The following is a 21131-nucleotide window of genomic DNA, read 5'->3' on the forward strand; positions in this document are numbered from 1 at the left end:
TCTCTGATGCATAACAAGTGATTGCAAAGACCATGGCCTGTATCAGGCGCACCTTCATCTCCAAAGAGACACCGTTGCTCTTGAGTACTTTAGAGGGGTCCCTAACAGCAGACATTCCCATCGCAATACGTCCAAAACCCAGGGTCACCATGAGTGGGTGCAGACGGGAGGCCAGAGGGTGAGTTCTCCTTCACAGCCCTTCAGTTCTGGCAAATGCACCATCTCATGTGTGCAGCATGACACCAACACAGAGAACAGATCCACTCCCCTGAACCAGGAGTGGGTGGAGGTGAGGGGTGGGCACAGGACCTCCAGTCCTCAGGTCTCCCTGAGGGAAGGGCTGTGTTGGAGCACATTCCCCTTCTCCCAGGGGAAGTACCTCACAGCTGATACTTAGCTCCCGGACCCAGGGACTATTTCCTCAAACGATTCAGACCTAATAGGAAGAACAGGCTGTCGCCCTCCTGAATTGGCAAGATGTCCACCACCCCCTCCACCTGAGGAACGCTGGAAAAACAAAGACTGGAATTATTTACAAGCAGGACATTGAATCAGTCCTGGCCTTCATTCATTCCAAAGATTCCTAGAAAGGGTTGGAATCCTTTGTCAGGTTTTCCTTCCAGAAATAAATAGGGAATAAAGGAAAAAAACAATTATAGGTTTCTTCCTCACCAGCAGATGGCGACCTAGCCCAACTCTTTACTTGAAGACTCAAAATGCCCAAACTTCACTTTGCACCCCAACATGATAAGCACATGCTCTTTCCAAGCACTGGAAACAACACAAATCTATACCTTTCCCACGGCAGCCGTGAAGCTAACCTGAGCACAGCGTTAACCAGCCTGCCATGCTCACGCAGCCATGCTTGTCCCAGGGGCCCCAGATGGACCTGGCCACTGCAGGGCTACAGGTGATGGGGAAACAACCAAAGACAACTAACAAATAAGACAAACGAGAACTCCGTGTTGTCCTAGCAGAACCAACTTGTAGCCAACCCTCCTGTGTACTTCCAAGGCTTGCACACAAGAATGCTCGTCTTTCTCCCACGGAGATGATGAGAAGACCCAACCAAAGTGGGGAGGGGTGTCAGGATCAGAAAAAAACTGAAGCACACTCCCGAGAAAGCCCTCCCTACCCCGGCAGGGGCATCTCAGATCACCATGGGCACCACGTGGACATGCAGGCACTCCTGCCCCACACAGCGCAACACAGCCTCTCTGCCTACAACGCCTTAGATCACCGTGGGCACAACGTGGACATCTGGACACTTGCTCCACACAGCGCAATGCAGCCTCTCTGCCTACAACACCTCAGATCACCATTAGCACAACATGGACATCCGGCATTGCCACCCCACACGATGCAATGCAGCCTCTGTGCCTACAATGTCTTCGCTGCACTTCTTCTCTACAATGTCAGACCAGAATTTCAGACTCCTCAAAGTTATCAAGAACTTTGAAGAATATTCTTTCCTTTAAGTGATAAGCTCTCACAAGAAAAAGCTTTACTGCCATTAACGTCTTGTAGAAGATGCCTTGAGTGTAAGAGCGTCTTGGGATGTCGGGTCAGCCCTGGTTAGAAGCTCCATCTCCTGGTCATCCAGTGCTTCAGATTGTTCATTTTGAAGCATGAAACTTCAAGGACTCTTGTCTTGAAACGGGAAGTGGACATTCAGCTTGAGGAGCAGAGAAAATGTTTGATCACGCCAACTCACACGGGAACAACTAACAGAAAGTATGGATGAGAAGCATTGACGTCAGAGGGGGCATTAGCTGAAGGGAAGGCTTTTTATTTACCCTCCAGTGGGGCTAATCTTACTCAGTGGTAGTGTTTGGGCAAAGACCAAATAAAAGCTATGAGCAATGGTACTGCCAGTAGTGTGGGTGGAGATGACAGTTAATGATGATCGTTAATGATGAGTCATTGTTCTCTCTATCCTCAGGATAAAGGCAGTTAATGGTGGTGGAGGTGGTGCCATGGCATTGACGAACTCACAGTGACCCTGCGTACCACACAGCCAGTGAAACCGTGCTGAGCCAGCGCCATCTGCAGGCTTTGTTGCGCATAGGCCATCCCGGCATCACTGTGCCAATTCATTGGAAGGAAGAGACCATTAAACAGTGCTCAAAAGATTGAAAAGTTCAGGTTCAGGATGTTGTTGTTGTTGTTGTTATCGTTGTTGTTGTTGTTGTTATGTGCCGTCGAGTCCTTTGCGACTCATAGCGACCCTATGTACAACAGCCCTAAACCCTGCTCTATCCTGTGCCAATCGAACTGCCTCTGACACACCCATCCCGATTACCCCAGTCACTGAATCAATCCACCTCATAGAGGGTCTTCCCCTCCTGCGCTGCCCCTCCACTCTGCCCAGCATGATGTCCCTCTCCAAAGACCTGTCTCTCCTTGCAACATGTCCCAAGTATGTCAGACGAAGCCCCAGAATCCTTGCCTCCAAGGAGCAGCCTGGTTTAACCCTCTCTAGGATGAATCTATTTGTTTTCTTGGCAGTCCATGGTACATTCCGTGCTCTTCTCCAGCACCACAGCTCAAAGGCGTCAATTCTCCTTCTGTCCTCCCTCTTCATTGTCCAGCTCTCTGATGCATAACAAGTGACTGCAAAAACCATGGCCTGTATCAGGCGCACGGTTCAGGATGCAATTATAAAAATGGTCGAGCTTGGCTCCCTCCATCAGAAAACACTGAATTCCATTAGACTCTTACCTGAAGCAGAAGCAGAAGTCCTAGGACCTCCAGGTTTTTCCCAACCTGACGATGTGTACAGGAGTCCTGGTAGTGCAGTGGTCAGAGTGCTGAGCTGCTAACTGAAACTTTGATAGCTTGAACCCACTATTGGCTCCATAGGAGAATGACGTGGCAGCCTGCTTCCACACAGATAACAGGTTTGAAGCCCCACAGCATAATCTGGCTTTGTCTGTCACGTCCCCCAGTTGGAGCAGGCTTGATGGCAAGGGTTGTGTCTTGGTTTGGGGGTGACTGGTAAATCTACGCACAGGTACAACAGAAACCACCTTGTCTCGGACAAGCTTGTCTGGCTTCCTTCTAAACTCAGGGCACCAGCGGCCCATTTTCACTGGAGCTGAGAATTGTGATTTCAAGAACATTGAACCTTCTCAGTCAAACTCGGGGAAAATGACTCACCTGGTTTCCGCCACTCTTGGGGTTTACAAACACGAGCAAGGGTTTCATGAGAGGGGAGGAGATGGGCTTTATCACGAAAGGACGGCCTTTGGTTTCCGGCTGAAAGAAGGAAGCAGCACAGTTTACAGCACAGGTCCACTTACAAGGCTAAACAGGCAGTCAGCAAAACCACCACCTATAATCCTGTGTTTTCCTGATGGCCTTACTCACCTCTGACAGAACCCATCCACACTGAGCTTGGGCGAAAAGGGTCTCATCTTATAACTGACCTCCGAGAACCAAGGCACGCTTTTGAGTCCTCTCTGCACTCTAAGCGTTCATGGAGTGTTAGCTAGTATCAATCTCGCCAAGTTCTCCTGGTGCGGAGAGTTAAATACGGTACCACTAACTGAAAGGTCGGCACCTCCAACCAGCTCTAAGAGTCAGCAGTCGGCTTCCCTACAGACCTACGGCCTCGGAGACCTGCGAGAGCTCGACTGGTCCCCACGGGACTGCCAGGAGCCAAGAATCAACTCAACGGCAGTGGGTTTGGACTTGCGTTCAAGGGTCATCTTTCATCATCCTCATCATGACTTTTGGTCCAGTGGTTCCAGGGACATGCTGAACCGTGTGCCTTTGGGATTGCAGCACAGCGTCTTACCACTAGGCCACCACCAGCATCAGGTTAGTTTGTGGTGTTTTAAAATATTGTTATGGCTAGAAAGTAGTGAAGGAAAGGAGAGTGGCGCAACCCCATTAGAAAAATCAATTTGGGCCCCATCATGGAGGATACGGGAGGCTACAGTGGATGCTAGATGGGCCCCATGAAGGAGGACACAGGAGGCAGCAGTGGAGGCTGGACGGGCCCCATCGTGAAGGACATGGGAGGCAGCAGCGGAGGCTGGATGTCCTTGGGACGTAATCCAGAACACTTACTTCGGATCCTCTTTTACTGGCTTTTCTCTTGAAGCTGGTTCTCTTCTTCTTCCGGTTTGAAGCCTTCAGGGAGTTCTGCAGGTAAAGCAGATGTGCCTGAGCCGGGGGCACTGGGCCCCGAGTGTCCCCATGCAGAACCATGTAGACGATGAAGGCAGCGCATGCTGTTCCACCGCATGCTTCTCATGCTTTGACACTTCCAAGCCACTGCTCAGGGGAAAGCCACACACAAGATCAGGTGAGTGCTTTGGAGTGAGCGCCCGCGTCCCCACCACACGGAGGGCAGGGGGCTGCAAGCCCGGGGGCTCTCATGGACTCACATCACAACACATGTTATACCTGCCAACCCTCCCAGTAAAAATGGAAGAATCCCAAATTCTCTGAGGGGCTCCAGTCTCCCGCCCAACCAGGTCCGTCTCCCGCCCAACCAAGTTCAAGTTCATCTCCTGGTATGGAGAACACCTATGTGAAAATGTAAAAAAGGAGGCCATTTTTTCATGTTTTCCTTCTCCCTGCTGCTTTACTCTTTCATAATGACCCATTCTACTACAATGTATACTTTATATTCAACCACCTTTGATGTCTGACTTTTAAAAGGCAGAGACAAGCCTAGTCTTAAGCTACTTGTTACAACAGGTTGGCAGCCTTGGTACTTCCTGTCTCTGTCTATAGACTCCCAGTTTTTAAAAGTCTTCCCTCCCCTAGACCCTGCGGTCTTTCTTGTCATAGAAATGTCTCAAACTTGTTGAAACAAATTGACTCTGGAATTATTTCCTTTGTTTCTCTTTTTCTAGGGATAAGAATTTTATGGACCACAATTTTGTGACTGTGTCAAGTAACCATTCATTCTTAATTCTTGATGCCAATGCTTTGAGAACCCTTCTCAAATGCAATCCCAACTCAGTAGCTGAAAGGAAGGCAAACCCAGACTGACTTAGTGAAGGTGAGTAGTTAGACTGCCGTCTGCATGAGGGCAAAACTGTACTAACCTCGTCATTAACAAATGCTGCAGTCTGGGATACAGAGTTCTTCGAAAGTTTATGGGCATACACACACATGCAATGCTTGACCACTCTTAACAGGTATCTGGGCAGCTTGAGAAACTTAGCATCTATTCTACATTTTATAGAATTCTTTTGTCCTTGAGACATGCAAATTAGCAAAACCCAAATGATTTAGCCTTTATTTTACTTTTATTATCAAAAGGGGGGGGAGGAATGAAGTTGGTTTATGGGCTGTGCGCTCACCAAGGGTGAGAGAAATTTTCTTAAGCCACGGGTTCCAAGGAATTCTTCCTTCCTTGGACTGTAGCCCCCTGCCTGCAGGGTTTATGACTTTCAGAATACAGAATGAAACCAGGAGGTATCTGTTGATCCAAACACCAGGCTAGTCCACATCCCCATTCTTCATTACACTTCTCCTGAAAAAATCCATCATATTTTTGGTTGAAATGGGTTTGCTCTCAGGTCCCTCTCTGGATAAATTTTAATATTGTTTGATGACATTCACTTCGTTGAAAAGAAGAGGAAATTCATTTGAAGCCTTCCATAGCTTAATGAGACCTAAAAGCCAGGAGGATGCTGGGAATGGTGGGCCAGCAGGTGAAGCATCTATTTGTTGCCAATTAATGAGACATTTAACGCTGGGTGCTCTAGTAGCCTACTGGGTAAGGAGTTGTGCTGCCAACCCAAGCACAGGTGGTTCAAATCCACCAGCTGCTCATCAGGAGAAAGGTGGGCAATCTCCTCCCTTGTAACTTATAACCTCTTAAAACCCACTGGAGGGTCAGCTAATGAGATGGACCAACTTGATGACAGTGAGTTTGAGTTTGGTTTTTGATGGGTTTGGTTTGGTTTGGGGTTTTGTTTTGTTTTTGTTTTTTTTTAACTCTGCTTGCAAATTAGCTTCATCACCCCCAGAACTCTCAAGAATCCTGATGTACATGCCCACACACTTATTTTATTCAGTATGAAGTGAAGCTTGGGCAAGGATGTTTTCTAAAAGTCCACCAAGCAGTTCTAACATGCAGCCGGAGGACTTGTCTGCTAGAGAGAGGGCACAAGTAAGAGACACTTAGACTGCGGTCAAGCACAACAGCCGTGGGATAAGGAAGGTGGGCGTGGAGTCAGGCAGACTTAGTGTGGACGCTCGAGCTTCTCTCACTAGCTCGTTCAAGCTCTGGAAAGAATAGCTTCTGAATTTTAAAATGAAGGCAAACATACCTACCTCCCAGGAGACTTGTGGTATTTATAGGAGAGAAGGTTTATAAAGCAGTGAGCATGGCATCCACTTGGTAAATGGGAAGTTTCCAGCTGTCGGTCCCCAGCCCCCAGTACAAACACCCCGGAATACACAGTTGTTGAAAGAGTGAACAGGTATTGTCATTCTTTACCACTCTTACTGGGCCTTTTCCATGTTTTGAAAGGCTCCTCAGGAAGAGAATGTAGGCACCTGACATCATGATTCATACCAAGGACTTCCAGGAAACCTCAATGGCCCTTCACTTTCAACAGGACTCACCAACATACTTCAAGAGCTCAACCGAACGGATCAGCTAAGGCTGCTTCCTATAGAAACCAGAGGACTTCAGGGGATTCTGACGAGCAACCGAGACTGGAAGATGCAAACTATCACTTCATTTATGGGCACATACAGGGCAGGGAGGGAACTCAGCTCTAAAGACCAGACACGCAGAACAGCCATTTCTAAGGAGTGCATCCTGGCCTTGAGGGACAGAGCTCCTGAGACCAGCTTCCTTCCACCAACCGAGGGGGTGAGACAGACCACGCGGACACCCTGGCCTGGAGTCACATGAACTCTGGGAAAGCAGCGGCTCCAGGGACAGACAAACAGCAGTGCCTAAGTAGATGTGGATTTCACAGCACACGTCCATGTTCTGGAGACGGCCTTCCACGTGAGACTAGATGCACAGCACAGATATACGACTTCTGTTAGAAGGCAGTACAGGTGACCATGAAGACACACCTAGTTGTGTCGGCCATGACCTTGCTAATCCACCACGTCACTCATCCTGCGTGGGTCAGTGTGAGGAGAGTTAAACAAAACATCGAGCTTGGCAAGAATGCAGAAACCACACCAACAAGTCAGCGTGAAGGGTAACTGGCAAAATGTCCAGGAAATGTTTCCTCCGTGTCCCGTGTCCCAAAACAAGGTGTGTTTGTTATCAGCAGCAGCTAAGCCTGAGGTACCAAGGGCCCCTTTGCAAGGTCAACACTGCAAAACAGTGACTCCTTGTGTCCTCCTCTGGACCCCCCCTTCTCCAGATCCCACCCAAGGCACATTCACTCCCTCCTCTGCCTTCTGTGCCAGTTCTTTTGCTAAAGATAAAAAGCTTTTTGTGTTCCTGTACCAGGTATCAGCAGAACATTATCTCACCACAGAAAAAAATCTTATCAACAAAATCCTTATTATAGCTATGACTGACGCCTTCCTGCACTATTAAGAAATATTTATGGGTGAATCACTCAACTGTGAGCAAAGCTTAAATACCTCTTCAGACTCCTTACCGATATACTCATATCAAAGGATCACAAATGACTGGTTCCAATTACAGACATCCAAATCCTGGTAGTACAGTGATTAAGCAATTGGCTTCCAACTGAGTGATGGATAGCTGGAACCCACCCACACACTCTTCAAGAGGAAGGCTTGTGTATTTCATGAAGAATGAGACCAAGAAAACCCTTTGCGACAGGTCCACTCTGTCACAGGAGGCCAGTCTTTATCAGAACTGATGACGCAGCCTCAACATCTCAGACCTCACCGAAGATGCATCACCACATCAGCCCAAGTCAAGTCTTCTCCCGTCATCCACGTGACAACCTCCAGTGAGTCACAGGGGGCAGAGGGGTGGACTGCTCAGTGAAGGACCGTCCTCATTCGACCTGGCTTCAGAGGAGTCACGAGGGCAGAGGTTAATGGGAAGGTAGCTGAGCACAAGAACCAAGGAAATGCATCCCCAACGGGAAGAGCAGCCCTCAGCAGGTGTTACCTCTAAGGTCTCAGCACAGTGAGTCTCAGCCACCTGAATGTTGCTGAGAGCTGCTGTCAGGTCAGTCACTGACCCATGCTGCCACTGCGAACCATGGAATGAACTACCGACCCGTGCTCGTCCTGAGTCATTGTCGTCCAGGGCCATCCTCGTCCCGGGCCACCCCATCCTGAGCCATCCCCGTGGCTGGTTGCACAGTGGCCATTGTTGTCTACAGCATTCTCATAGACTGATTTTCGGCACTGGGTCGCCAGTTTTCTTCCTAGTCGGCCTTCGTATAGAAGATCCAGTGAAACCTGTTCTGCATCATAGCAATTGCAGCCCACCACTGATAGCGGGAGACGCACGTGAGGTGTGTTGGTGGCAAAAAAAAAGTTTCTATTTTTAGAGATATTACTGATGTCAGGGATACAAATATTTTCAAAAAGATCACTGCAAGATCTTCTTTATATTTAAAATCTACCCACCACCCTGGAGCTGACTGTAACTCACAAAAACTTCCATCATGCTTCGCAAGTTACAAATCTCTATGGGAGGAGCTTCCATCTCTCAGTGGCTAAACACCTAACTACTGCACCAAAAAGCCTCGGCGAAGGCAGAGGGAAGGCTTGCAACTTTAAACAGGAGTGGTAGGGAACTTACTTATTGACTTATTTTCAAAATTTACATTTTTATGGAAATAACTTTGTGTACTACTCAAAGCAGCTGAAGCAGTACATTAACATGGAATTTCCAGAAATTTACACTGGAGTCAGAAGAGAGTAGGAACATATTTGCTGATATCTGAATGACTATCAAATGGATCTGGACTAAAAGTACAGAACACAAAAACTGTTTACTTATGTGTCATTGGCTACATAAAGGCATTTGACTGTGTCGATCATAATAAATCACAGATAGCATTGAGAAGCATGGGAATTCCAGAACACTTAATTGTGCTCGTGCAAAACCTGTAGAGAGAGAAGAATAGTTGTTCACTCACAGTACATGATTTTAAATCAGGAGATGAGCTCGACAGAGTTGTATTCTTTCTCCATTAATTTTCAATCTGTATGCTAAGAGAATTATTTGAGAAGCTGGATCATATGAAGAAGAATGTGGCATCAGGATTGGAGGAAGACTCGCTGACAGCCTATGCTATGTAGACGGCACACTCTTGCTTGCAGAATGTGAAGACTTGAAGCACTTACTGAAGATCAAAGACGACAGTCTTCAATCCAGATTACACATCGCGGACAAAAAAACAACATTTCTCACCACTGGATGACAGGTGAAGAGAAGACTGAAATTGTAAAGGATTTTGTTTTGTTTGGATTCACAATCCAATTACCCATGATAGCAGCAGTCAAGAAATCAAACGATAAGTTGCACTGGGAAATTTTGCTGTCAAGGACCTCTTTAAAGGGCTAAAGAGCAAGGCTGTCAGTTTAAAGATGAAGGTGTATCCAATTCAAACCATTGTCTCCTATGCATGTGAAACTTGGACAATGAATAAGGAAGACAGAAGAATTGACCTTTGAGCTGAGATACTTATTAAAAGTACTGCCAAAAGATTGCATACACCTGTCTCAGAGGAAGGGCATCCAGGGTGCTCTGTAGAGGCAAGCATAGGATCGTGAAACTTCACCTCACGTGCTTTGGGGATGTGGTCAGGAGGGGCAGTGCTTGGAAACAGACATCATGTTGGGGAAAGCGGAGGCTCAGTAAGAAAGGAAAACATCCAAATGATGTCTTGACACAGTGACAGAAACAGTGGGCTTGAAGATGGGGGGACAGTGATAAGGGCCTAGAACAGGGCAAGGTTTGATGTGCTGTTCATAGGTTCAGAATGAGTAGCAGTTAACTAAACAGCACTGAAGAGCGACAACATATTTTTACAAATTAAACAACATTTTTAATCAAATTTCAGTTCTATCAAAGAAATTGGATTGTTCCTACCTGGAGACTGCATTCAAAAAGAGGATGGTCTATATGCATTTTTTCAGTCTCTCTAGATATTATAGAAGCCCTTTGAGATTAGAATAAAGCCTACAAGAAACCGACAATCTGTAAAATTCAGTGAATCAAGTGCGGAATAGTTTTCAAAAGATATCTCAGGAGGCCTAACTTCTGAGAAAGAGTATTCAGTCTATTTTCTATAACTTGAGACAATCCCCAGAAAAATCAAGTAACACAGATCTTCCTCTCTCAGCCTGAAATGTTTGCACTGGGACTTAAGCAGGTGTTTGACTGTGTAAGTTGTTTATGAAATATTTTCTAGCATTTTAAGTATATAAGAGAAAATGACATCTATCTTTGAACAAATTTTATTTTAGGCTTATCAATAATTTCAGAATTTACTTTTTACTAAATTAACAGCATCTGCCTTCCAGGCCACTGTAAATAATCTAGTGATGAAAAGAAGTCAGTCTCCCAGGTAGCCCTTTCCACCAAAGCTTCATGCTCTTCTCAATCCTACAGTGGGGCGTGGAGTTCCACTCAGAACCAGCCATCTTTAAGCAGAAAAGGGACTGTGTGGTTTATAGCCCTTTCCTGACTACAATACCATCAAGTAGTCGTCTCACTCCACTGTTTTGGATTCACATTTTAAGACACAGAGATTACCAGAGGAACTGAGTTTGAGGATACATCTCAATGGTGTCGACAGTGCGTTTTCTCAGTTTACACTGTTCCTTCTGCATCCGGAATCCCTGGGTGTTGCTTGCGTCTTTCAAACACCAATCACAAACGGTTCCTTTTCCATACTTCTCTGACTCCCACTGTGGAAAACTACTTCATATTCATACTGTGTCTCTGAATGTTGAGTGGCATTTACCTTTCAGATACGACCATGAATGGTTCAGCCAACCTGCCTGTCTCCTTCTTCCCAGCAGCCTGCTTGCATTTTCCCAGGATACTCTACAAAGATGCACCTCAGGTAGCAGAAGGCTCCTCTTTTGTCAAGGATTTCCAAGTGGCAGATTCTGTCTTCCAGAACCTGTTCATTGATTTCACTAGTTATAGCTGTGCTCTACTGGGACTAAATGTTGTGTCCTTGGACCACATATGACAGTGTCTTCGAATATTCAAATGGAAAGACGTTCACTGCTATCAGCCATTATCAAACCCATTGCCATCAAATAGATTCTGACTCGATAAGACAGAGTAGAAGTGTCCCATTAAGTTTCCAAAACCTTTTAAAAGCCTTGAATCTTTTAAAAGAAAGAGTGACTCATCTTCCTCTCAGGGAACAGCTGGAAGGTACAAAGAGTTGACCTCACAGTGACAGTCAAGTGCTTGACCCCTACAAAATCAGGGCTCCCTCCACTAGCCATTATACGAGTAAAAATGTCGTAACTGAAATGCAACTCAACTCGAGTCCTTGCCATCGAGTCAGAACTGACTTGTAGCTGACCCTCTTTCAGGTCTTCAGAGGCGTAAACTGCACAAGAGGAGACTGCCCATCTTTCTCCTGAGGAGCAGCTGATGGTTTGAGTGTTTGCCTTTGGACTGTTAGTCCAACTCCTCACATGCAGAACTTCCCAACTGAATTATATCAATACAAACTTAAACCAGAACAAGACAGCACTGCAAGTTTAATTAGCATGTCTTAAACAGAAGAAATAGTGTTAATGCTGAGTCCTGGTAAGGATGTGGTGATACTTGACAACATGTACAAAATAAGCAGGGATGGGCTCTGGATAAGAGCTTGGCAATTTCTTAACAATCTAAACATGCAATTATCCTACGATCCAGCAATTGTCCTTTGTGTAAACTTATGTTCATACAAAAACTTGAACACAAAGTTTATAGCAGCTGCTTTCCTAATAGTGAAAAACATAAAACAAGCCAAATATTCTTCAACTGAACAAAGCTTAATTGTAAAAAAAAAAACAAAACCAAGAAAACAAAAACCCTTGATACACACCTGTATAAATAAATGCTGCTCAACAGGAAAAAAGGACAAACTATTAATGTATTCATGCAGCTGAACCTCAAACAACATGGGGACAAGAGATTCCAAGTCCCTCCCAAGCCCCTGCACACTTGAAAGTCCATGTCATAACTGTTCATACCCAGTGTACTATAGATTCAGGCTGCCTGCATGGAGATGATCAGTGGAATTCAGTGGATGTCTGCAACAGTTAAGCTCAGAGTAACAGCAAAAAGAAGGGAAAACCTATGTATAAGTGGCCCCACACATTCAAACCCAAGTTGTCCAGGAGACAACTGCACACTCAACTGACTGAATGTATCTTCAAGAAAGTTATGCTGAGCAAGAAAAGCCAATCCCAGAGTGACAGTGACCCTACAAGACAAAAGAGAACTGGCTAATGGGCATTCCAAGGCTAGGGTTCCTAGTGCTCACCCCTTCCAAATACTTTTCTGAAATGTCAAAAATGTGCCAGAAATATGACTGTGGACACAGTGTCTCAGCCTGTGCAACTCTTGTGCCTCCCCAGTGCTCCTTCTCTGCGGATTTAAATCCCATCAATCCCTAGAGCAGGGAGAAGACTACCTCCTCCAAGAAGTTCTCTAGGTGTTTCCCAAAGACGACCACACGGGGTTACAGAGCAGGATCACCAGTTGGATGGCAATGCCTCGTAGCTTCCCTGACATAATCCAGGATTAAGAAGGATGTGCTTTTACAGGATGAGTGTTTAATATGGAAGGCCACAAAGGGAAGCAAAGCAGCAATGTTAAACGGATTTAAAAATAAGAATAAGCTAGGCACTGGGGAGCCGGAAGTGCAGATCAGGCAGCTAAACCTAAGCTTTATGTCACCTTGGGCAACTCATTGGATATCTCTCAGCAGTTAGGGGCCAAACATCTTGATTTTGAGTATGTTGTTCCTAGGTTTCTCTTAGAAAGACACCCCCAAAGTCCTCCTTGATATATTCCTTGGAAAGTTATTCTGAGACAATGTTTATCAATACCCTAAATATGATCTAAACCATGCAAGCAGAATGCTGTCCGTGATCTATCAGTGCTAATGGCAATAAGTTGTACCACTTTTTTAGAATCACATAAAGTAGAACCGGCACTTTTTTTTTTAGAGATATTCAATCAGTCAGACTTCCTAAACTACCTGATCCTTACGAGAGTTACTGTCTCCCTCCCCATAGCCTTGAACTCCACCTCCTGTAGCCCGGAACTTGTCTAGGATATATAATGCAAAGCACATGCTACAGAGTACAAAAGTTTTCTAATAAAAACTATGACCTTGTTGAGGAACAAGCACGATCTCCTAGGAGAGACCCCGGGAGGGAGACTGCAAGAACACAGACACTGGCTGGTGGTGGAAGGAGAGTCGACTGTTTTGCTGGAGAACAGAGCTGGTCCAGCTCCTGTGCAGGGCCTGTGCACTTAGGATGGTCAGGAGCCCCTGTCCACCTGCCAGCTGGGGGCTGATCCCAGCAGTGCCTGGCTTGAGAGGGAGGTGGTCAAGCAGAGTTCACGCACCTCTATGGACACTTATGGACACTCTCTGGAAGGTTCTGACTGTGATGGGCACAGGAATGGGGGCGGCAGGGGGGGACACTGCTGAATGAACTCGAGCTGAAGAGGCTGTTTCCATGAGAGAGCCCACCTTGGGGAGGTGATGGACAGGTGGGATGGGATCTAGAAGCTGAGCACAGGATGGGGAAGGAGGAGGGAGCAGGGGTTGAAGGACTCAGGACCTAGTTGGGGAGGAGGGTGGTGGAGGAAGCAGGTCATAGTGCCAGGGGGTGAAGGCCTGGGAACCTAGTTGGGGAGGGGATAGGAAGCAGGGGGCGAAGGACTCGGAACCTAGTGGGGAGGGGGTGGGGAGGAAGCAGGCTGGTGTGCCAGGGGCCCAGCAGTTACCTGAGGCTTCTTCACCTTAATGATCCAGGTGGGTGGGACGATAACAGCAGCGTGAGCGCCCAGGGAGCAGGGTTCCTCGATGTGGTGCAGCATGAAGCAGGTCACCTTATTGTGAAACTGCAGATAGAAAGGGCCCAGTAAACAATTCTGAGCAAAGGGCAGTGCCGAAGTAAGAGGGGCAAGCACTCATGCAGACACACAGACACACAGGGACGGACACACACACACACACACACACACTTATAGATACACAAAGACACGCATGACCCTACAGGCATGCGCGCATGAACACCAACATGCAAATCCATGATTGCACACTCAGGTACACATTTACACGTCCATGTGCGTATATGTGCATGCATATACCCATGACCACATGCACATACGAGGACATGTGCCTCTCATTGCTGACTGTCCAGCTCCAGAAGCTTAGAGACCCTATTTCCAACGCAGTCCACTCACAGACTTAAATAATTAACAAGAGATCAAGCTAGTACTCCAAGGCCCGCTAAAACCTTCTACATTGTCATGGGGAAACAAGTGGGAATCATTGTGGACTCTACTAACTCTCACTTTTTCCACAACCTCCATCCCAGTGGACTTGTCCTGGTCAGACAAGGTGAACTGGGGACAATGCTGAGGAGGCAGTGAGGGTAAATAAAGGTTATGTCCCTCTGCCTCTCCTCTTTCTACTCATCATTCCTTCCCAGGGAGCCAGGAAAGGGGGAGGAGGGGCTCTTTACTAGGGAGACTTTATCCAAAAAGAACAGGAAACAAAAATTTTTCTATTTACTAGGTTTGCTATGGGGTCATGACTTCAAGCTTTCCCTGTGTTTTGTGTGTGGGTTTTCGAGTGATTTAAAAAAAATAAAATAAAATAAAAATAAAAAATAGTGGTCTCATTTCCATCGTCAAGTCTACAGTGCTTCTTGCTTTTAAAAGGAAAGAAATGTTGACTTGAGATCATAACAGTATGTGTTAGGGGCTTAATTATGATCCCAGTTGTACCACCAAAGTGACCCTGGGTCACTCCCATCTTCAGCTGCCTCTTGTCTTGATGTAGAATGAGGCTGACACAGGAAAACACTGATGTTACAAAGAACATAAACGTCACTTTACCCCTAATGGCATACCTTACATTTTTAATCACAGTGATTTTTAAAATGCAGTGGCAACTTCTACTTGGATTATGCTTAAACTGGCCATGTAATTTATCATCTTTATAGGAGCAATTTCAAGAGTGAAAGGGAGCTGTGATGATAATTAAGCTGGAATAACAGGCATAAATTAGACCTGTCTCAGGAAATTTGGCAAGTCTGGCCACCCTAATTACACTATCCAATCAAAGCGATCTTTGTCTTCATCTTGCATGTCTCCAAGATCTGTTAACACTCACTGGCTAATTACTAATTGCCTAATTAAATAAGTATAAAATACTAGTTAATGAAAGAATTAACAATCTCCCTGCCACGAGTTATTTATGATGTGAACAACTAAACATACCAGAGGAACATTACTTAAACACCCCCTTTAAAAATCTGGGTTGGTTTTTTTGTGTGTGTGTGTTTTTTTGTTTTTGTTTTTGTTTTTGTTTTTTTAGCAATTCAAAGAAACCTATAAATGCTCGGCTCCTGTAATTTCTAAATTGGTAAGGATCTTAGAGACTATTTCAACTAGTACCATTTATGCCTGAGTCATTTGCACTCTAGAACCTCTGTGGTGTGACGAAAATGGTTTAGTCTTTGTAAGGTAGAGTTAGGAGCTAAGCCCAGGAATCCCTGGAAATCCCAGCGAGGGGTGGTTCTGCTGACCTTATTTGTCTGTCACATACCAGGTAACCTGGAAAGGATTAACTGTACTGTCAAAACACATTATCACTTTAGCTTGAATGCTCTGCAGTCCTAGTCTTGCAAATACATCTTCTATCAAGGTGGGAAACCTGAATTTATGTGGTACTGACGAGAGTCAGTGCACACAGGCAAGTGAAAAGTCAGCCTCTGTAGAGTTTCAGGTGAACCATAGGTTAATGAGAAAAGACCATAAGGTCTCTGGAAAGGAAGAGGGAATGACCACATTAATTGGACCCAGATGAAGTACTGACACAGTGATTTGAGCAAAGGGCTTAAGCACAAGAGAGACTGGGAAGGTGGTGGAGAGGTCAAGTTCGTTGTGAGTCGGCGCCAACCTGATGGTACCCATGAGATAAGTCATCTTACAAAAGCATGGCCGCTCCACAGAGCAAGAACAGCTGTGGCCAACTGAGCCCACAGCTGCCAATGCTACTGCCACCCACAGTAGGCTGTTCCTAGATCAAGGGTACCAGCAGCATACATATTGTTAAGGACACCTGGTCACAGAATCTGCTTCTTCCTCCCCCCGAGAGTAAATGTTGCTTTGAAGTTGCAGTTTCATCCAAGGGCTAGGATGGCTGTATTTGTAAAGAATTCCTTGAACAGATACAGCAAAGCTATTTGTTTCACAGCTAATGAACAGTGACCTGAGTGTCAAGACAAGAGACACGGTGGCAGGACTGTGTCACAGCAAGAGGTGCACTTCTCAAGCCGAGGCCCGTAGCCAGCAGCAGCTGGTGCCACAGTCCTGGTGGCCTTGGGAAATTATGCCATGGAAGTTCATGGGCTGAATCTCTGGGGCTGCCAAAGGAAAGCGTCTCGAGATGACCTCAGCGAATGGCAACTGTATGTGTTTCAACCATATGCGTCAGGTCCTACTCGGCAGCCCGTGTGGTTAGTTAAAGCTGGTGTGAGTCTGGGGACTGGGCAGCTCCCTGCAGACCATAACCTGGCTACAGCCGGGCAGCCCTTTGCATTTTGAGTCTGCTTTGTCACGAGAGGGCTGAAGACCCTGATCTATATAATTGTGCAAAAGCACAGATGAATGGATACGGGACAGCAAAATTTTCTGGCAAGTCCAGAAAAATACATACTTAGCCTGTGTTGTTAGTCTCTGTTACAACCACTCAAGGCTGCTTCTGTAGAATGAAGGTAGCTTAAAAAAAAAAGAATCCATTAAAAAACAGCACCAGATAATACCCAAAGGAATGAACATGGCCCTGCCCCAGTGGAACTTCATTTACAAAAATGGGCAGCAGGCTAGATTTGGCCCACAGGCCATGGATGTCAACTCTTAGAGCAGACATCGTCTGATAAGGAAAACAAACCAAATCCAACAAGGTCACAGGCAAACAAAGAAGAGGGGAATTTGGCCAAGTTGGAGAAGATGGACAGAAGACCAAAACTGACCCCTTGTCAAGTCGTTTCTGACTCCCAGTGACACTCCAGGACAGAGCAGAACTGCCCCTGAGACATTCAAGGTTATGATCCTTCACAGAGGCCAACTCACTGGTCAACTTTCTCACGCAGAATAGTTGATAGGTTCTAATCACCGCCCTGACTCAGTAGCCAGTGCTTAACCAACGCACCAACAAGATGCCTGAGGAGATAGATAACTATTAAAATATGTTGTTAATTGCCTTCGAGTCGAGCACAACTCAAAGTGACCCTAAGAACAAAAGACCTGAAGCCTTTCTAAACTATCATCATTTATCAAAGTTCAGAGAGTTTCCAAAGGCATGTTTAGGAAGTGGAAGCTGCTCCTGCTTCCAAAATTTAAATATAGGGGGAAAGAATTCACAAGAGAGGAATAAACAGGAAAATTGTCTAATGCTGTATATGCATTCAAATATCAACAGAACTATGTTGTCAAGAGCACACAGACATCTGAGAATGTATCCGAAGAGGAAGGAAGCTGCAGGAGTCACTCTTCTGGTGCTAACACTTAGCCCGGCACACGAAACAGACTGAGGTGCCTCCGCTGTCATGATGAAGGGTTCCATGTGGACATGCACCAGCACAGCGAAGTGCACACACACGGTGCTCCTTAGAGAAAAGATGGTGATGTTTCATCTCATGGACGCTGAACACGTTATCAGAGGTGCCAGTCCCTGGAGAAGGACACTATGCTTGGTGGTTGTTATGCGCCATCAAGTTGGAGCTGACTCAGAGCTTACCCTCCAGGGGGCTTTCAAAGGCAATAAACCGCAGGATCAGCCAAAGAGAGGAAGACCTTCAGTGAGACGGACTGACGTGGTGACTGCAACAACGGTCTCAAACGGTGAGGCTGGCGCTGTCTCTGACAGGGTTCGGTCTGTTGTGCGTTAGTGTCCTCCCTTATGAGCCAGCACCTAACAAAGGCAAGTGGTGCATCCTAGGAAGCCCCAAGCCTGGGAGGAGTTGTCAAGCATCTGATGGAAGCAGGGGACAGGGTGGAGATGGAGAGGTGGTCTAGGAGAAAGAATCCCTAGACTTTTATCTCTGAGTTAAGAGAACTCAAGATCCCAGGTATCAAAGTTTAAAAAATAAAAGGTTAATGGGTATTCTTGTCATTACAGAAGTCCAGAGTGGAGGCTGCACAGTGGAGTGGACTTGGTGGGAGGGGATTGCATAACAATGAAAGGGTTTTTCTTTTTCTTTTCAAGGAGAAGAGGGAATTGTGGGGTGGGGGAGAAAAGCTCAACAATGAATAACTGGAAACCCCAAGTCTCTGTAAACTTTCATTTAATTAATTAAAAAAAATTGTAAAAGTAAAACAAAAAAAATAAAGGGGTAATTTATCTCTTGGTTTCTTCCAGCTCATACATGCTATGGTCTTAGAGTTAGCCTGCCTTTCTTCTTCCAAGGATCCTATGTGAGAGAAGGAGTACATTAAATTGGGATAGCTCCTGCACACAGACAAGTCAAGCAATGGGACTTTAATTAAGCGTGAGACCATCTTTGTCTCATTCCCACTTACCGCCTGTTTGCACCAGGAACAGCTGATAGCCACGATTTCTTTACTGTGGAAGGAGAACTTTTGCTGGAAGCCCTGGGGTGTTAGGACAAAAGACAGAATTTAAAACCACTTCATGCACAGCCCAAGTCCAGTTCAGTTCACCCTTGCCAAGTTCAAGGCAATAAGTGAGGTCAGAATGTCTATCACTTAAGAGCATCGCTCCCGGAAATGCCCAGCCCAGCACCATGTTCTTGCCCGTCTGTCACACAAGGATCGCCTAACCTGACAAACCTGGCAGGCAAGAGAGGGCACACTGATGTTATCTGCACCAGGTAACAGGTACCCAAGGTGGACATTGAAAGGCATAGCCCTGACGTAATTTTATTATAAGGAGAGGAAGGCACCGTGGGTTCCCACGGCTCTATGGATCTCTGGGCAGATAACCGGGGTTGGCCATCTCATTGTCTCTGTATAACTTTAGCTCTGAAAACATAGAAAGAGAAAAGTGAAATGTTGGTGAATTCACAGCCAGATATCACTCGCTGGGAGATGTCCAAGGTGGCAGCAGGATAATCACACTTCCGTCGCTCGTGGGGGAGGTCTGCCCCCAAGCAAGCAGCCTTCCATTTCTATCCTGCACTGTGGAGCAGCGATGAGATTCCGGAGGGGCAAGTGCAGTGCTCTCAAGTGGGCCAGGACGCTTCTAGCAGGAACCAAGGAGAAGCAAAGTTTCTAAGTACACCGTTGCATGTGGGAAATTTTTTTCAGCTTGCCTGTTAGGGGATAGACATGCATCCTCCTAAAAATATCTCTTTGCCCATAACTGTTGTTGTAGTTGTTGTTGTTGTATACTGTAGAGTTGGAACCAATCCATAGCTGCCCCTCTAGTGAGTTTGCAGAGGCAGTTAATCACATGGGAGGAGATTGCCCATCCTTCTCCCATGGAGTAGATGGTGGATTCGAACTGCTTGCCTTTGGGATTGCAGCACAGCTTCAATCAGAGCCACAGAGCTCCCTAATTATCCTTTATTTTCAGATGTCATCTTTGTCCATATATGATCTGATATAATCATCTTCCTTCTTGTGATCTGACACACTTGTCCTGTACATTGTGAATCCTAAGCTCTAGGATGTTAATGATGATACAATCTATGCGGTTTGGTTGTATCATGAGTCAATCTCTTATGAGATATTGAAGAAATCAAACAAGGGACCAGAGATCAAGGTGGCTGACCACCACCAATTAACAGGAGCCAGGAGAGGACCATGGCCTTTGGACACGGGACCCAGGCTGTGTGATCTAGACCCAGGGAAGACTGATACCGAACAATGTGGGCCTCTCCAATGGACTCCAAGCCCACAAACGTGCAAAGTGGACAAGGACCCAGTGCGGGCGGAGAGACAAAGCCTTCTTCTAGAATTTGGCCATTCACCCTACAAACTGTGAGTTGTGTTTGTGTGGCCACTCCCTTGTGGGCTGTGGTTTTGGGCAGGTATGCTGTCTACTGTCCACGCTGTGGTGAGAGCCCAAGGCCTGCGCCTGCCCAAAGATGAAGCCCAGAAATCAGGAAGGGACAGGAGGGAAGGAAGAATGGATCGGAGCATCACAGAGAGGAAGTGCAGAGAACGTGCTGACAGCATGGTGGCTGCTATTAATGTCACAGAGCAAACCTTCTGAGAATGAGTGAACAGAAAACCAAACCGTTCTGCAAACTTCCACTGAGGGTCCCATAAAAGTTCTTTAAAACAACTATGAGATATCATCTCACCCCAATCAGAATAGCAAAATTTAACAGAACAGCAAGCAACAAATGCTGGCGAGGTTGTGGAGAAACTGGAACCCTGATTCACTGTTGGTGGGAGTGTAAAACAGTGCAACCACTGTGGAAGGCGGTATGGTGCTTTCTCAAAAAGTTGGAAATAGAGATACCATTTGACCCAGCAATTCCACAACTGGGAATATACTCCAAAGAGACCATAACTGACATCCAAGCAGATATATACACACCCATGTTTATCATGGCTTAGTTCACAATAGCAAGGAATTGGAAACAACCAAAGCGTCCATCAACAAATGAATGGAATACTATGCTGCACTGAAAAACAAGAAGCTCATGCAATATTATTCAAAAATGGGTGACTCTGGATGACATTATGCTGAGTGAAGTATCTCAGTCACAAAAGGACAAATACTGCATGATGCCACTGTTGTAAAACAGGACTAATCTTGGGGTTCGGGAGAGACTGAGAAAGATGGGTTCAATAATGTATACTGCAATGAAACATATGAGGGAGAAAACTGTTTAAAAGGGATATGTGATTAGGTATTTTTGTCATGACAGGAGTCTAGAGTGAAGGCTACATGGTGGAGTGGACATGGGGGAGGGTTTGTGAAACAATGAAAGCATTTTTCTTTTACTTTTCCAAGAGG

The 21131-nt window shown here is 45.9% G+C and overlaps 1 protein-coding gene across 1 annotated transcript in view; it reads right to left on the reverse strand.

Annotated features, from left to right (window-relative positions):
- DGKI (diacylglycerol kinase, iota) overlaps positions 1–21131 on the reverse strand; it is a 341252-nt gene that overhangs the window by 232962 nt on the left and 87159 nt on the right. The window contains exons 7-10 of the mRNA XM_006887211.1: positions 18722–18793; positions 13913–14029; positions 4075–4149; positions 3160–3258 (exon numbers count right to left, since the gene is read on the reverse strand). Coding sequence (XP_006887273.1) covers positions 3160–3258; positions 4075–4149; positions 13913–14029; positions 18722–18793 — 363 coding nt within the window. The remainder of the gene's footprint in view (positions 1–3159; positions 3259–4074; positions 4150–13912; positions 14030–18721; positions 18794–21131) is intronic.

The sequence above is a fragment of the Elephantulus edwardii genome, unplaced genomic scaffold (genome assembly GCF_000299155.1).
Source record: "Elephantulus edwardii isolate Elephantulus edwardi_28Jun2011 unplaced genomic scaffold, EleEdw1.0 scaffold00055, whole genome shotgun sequence".
NCBI classification, from domain to species: Eukaryota; Metazoa; Chordata; class Mammalia; order Macroscelidea; family Macroscelididae; genus Elephantulus; species Elephantulus edwardii.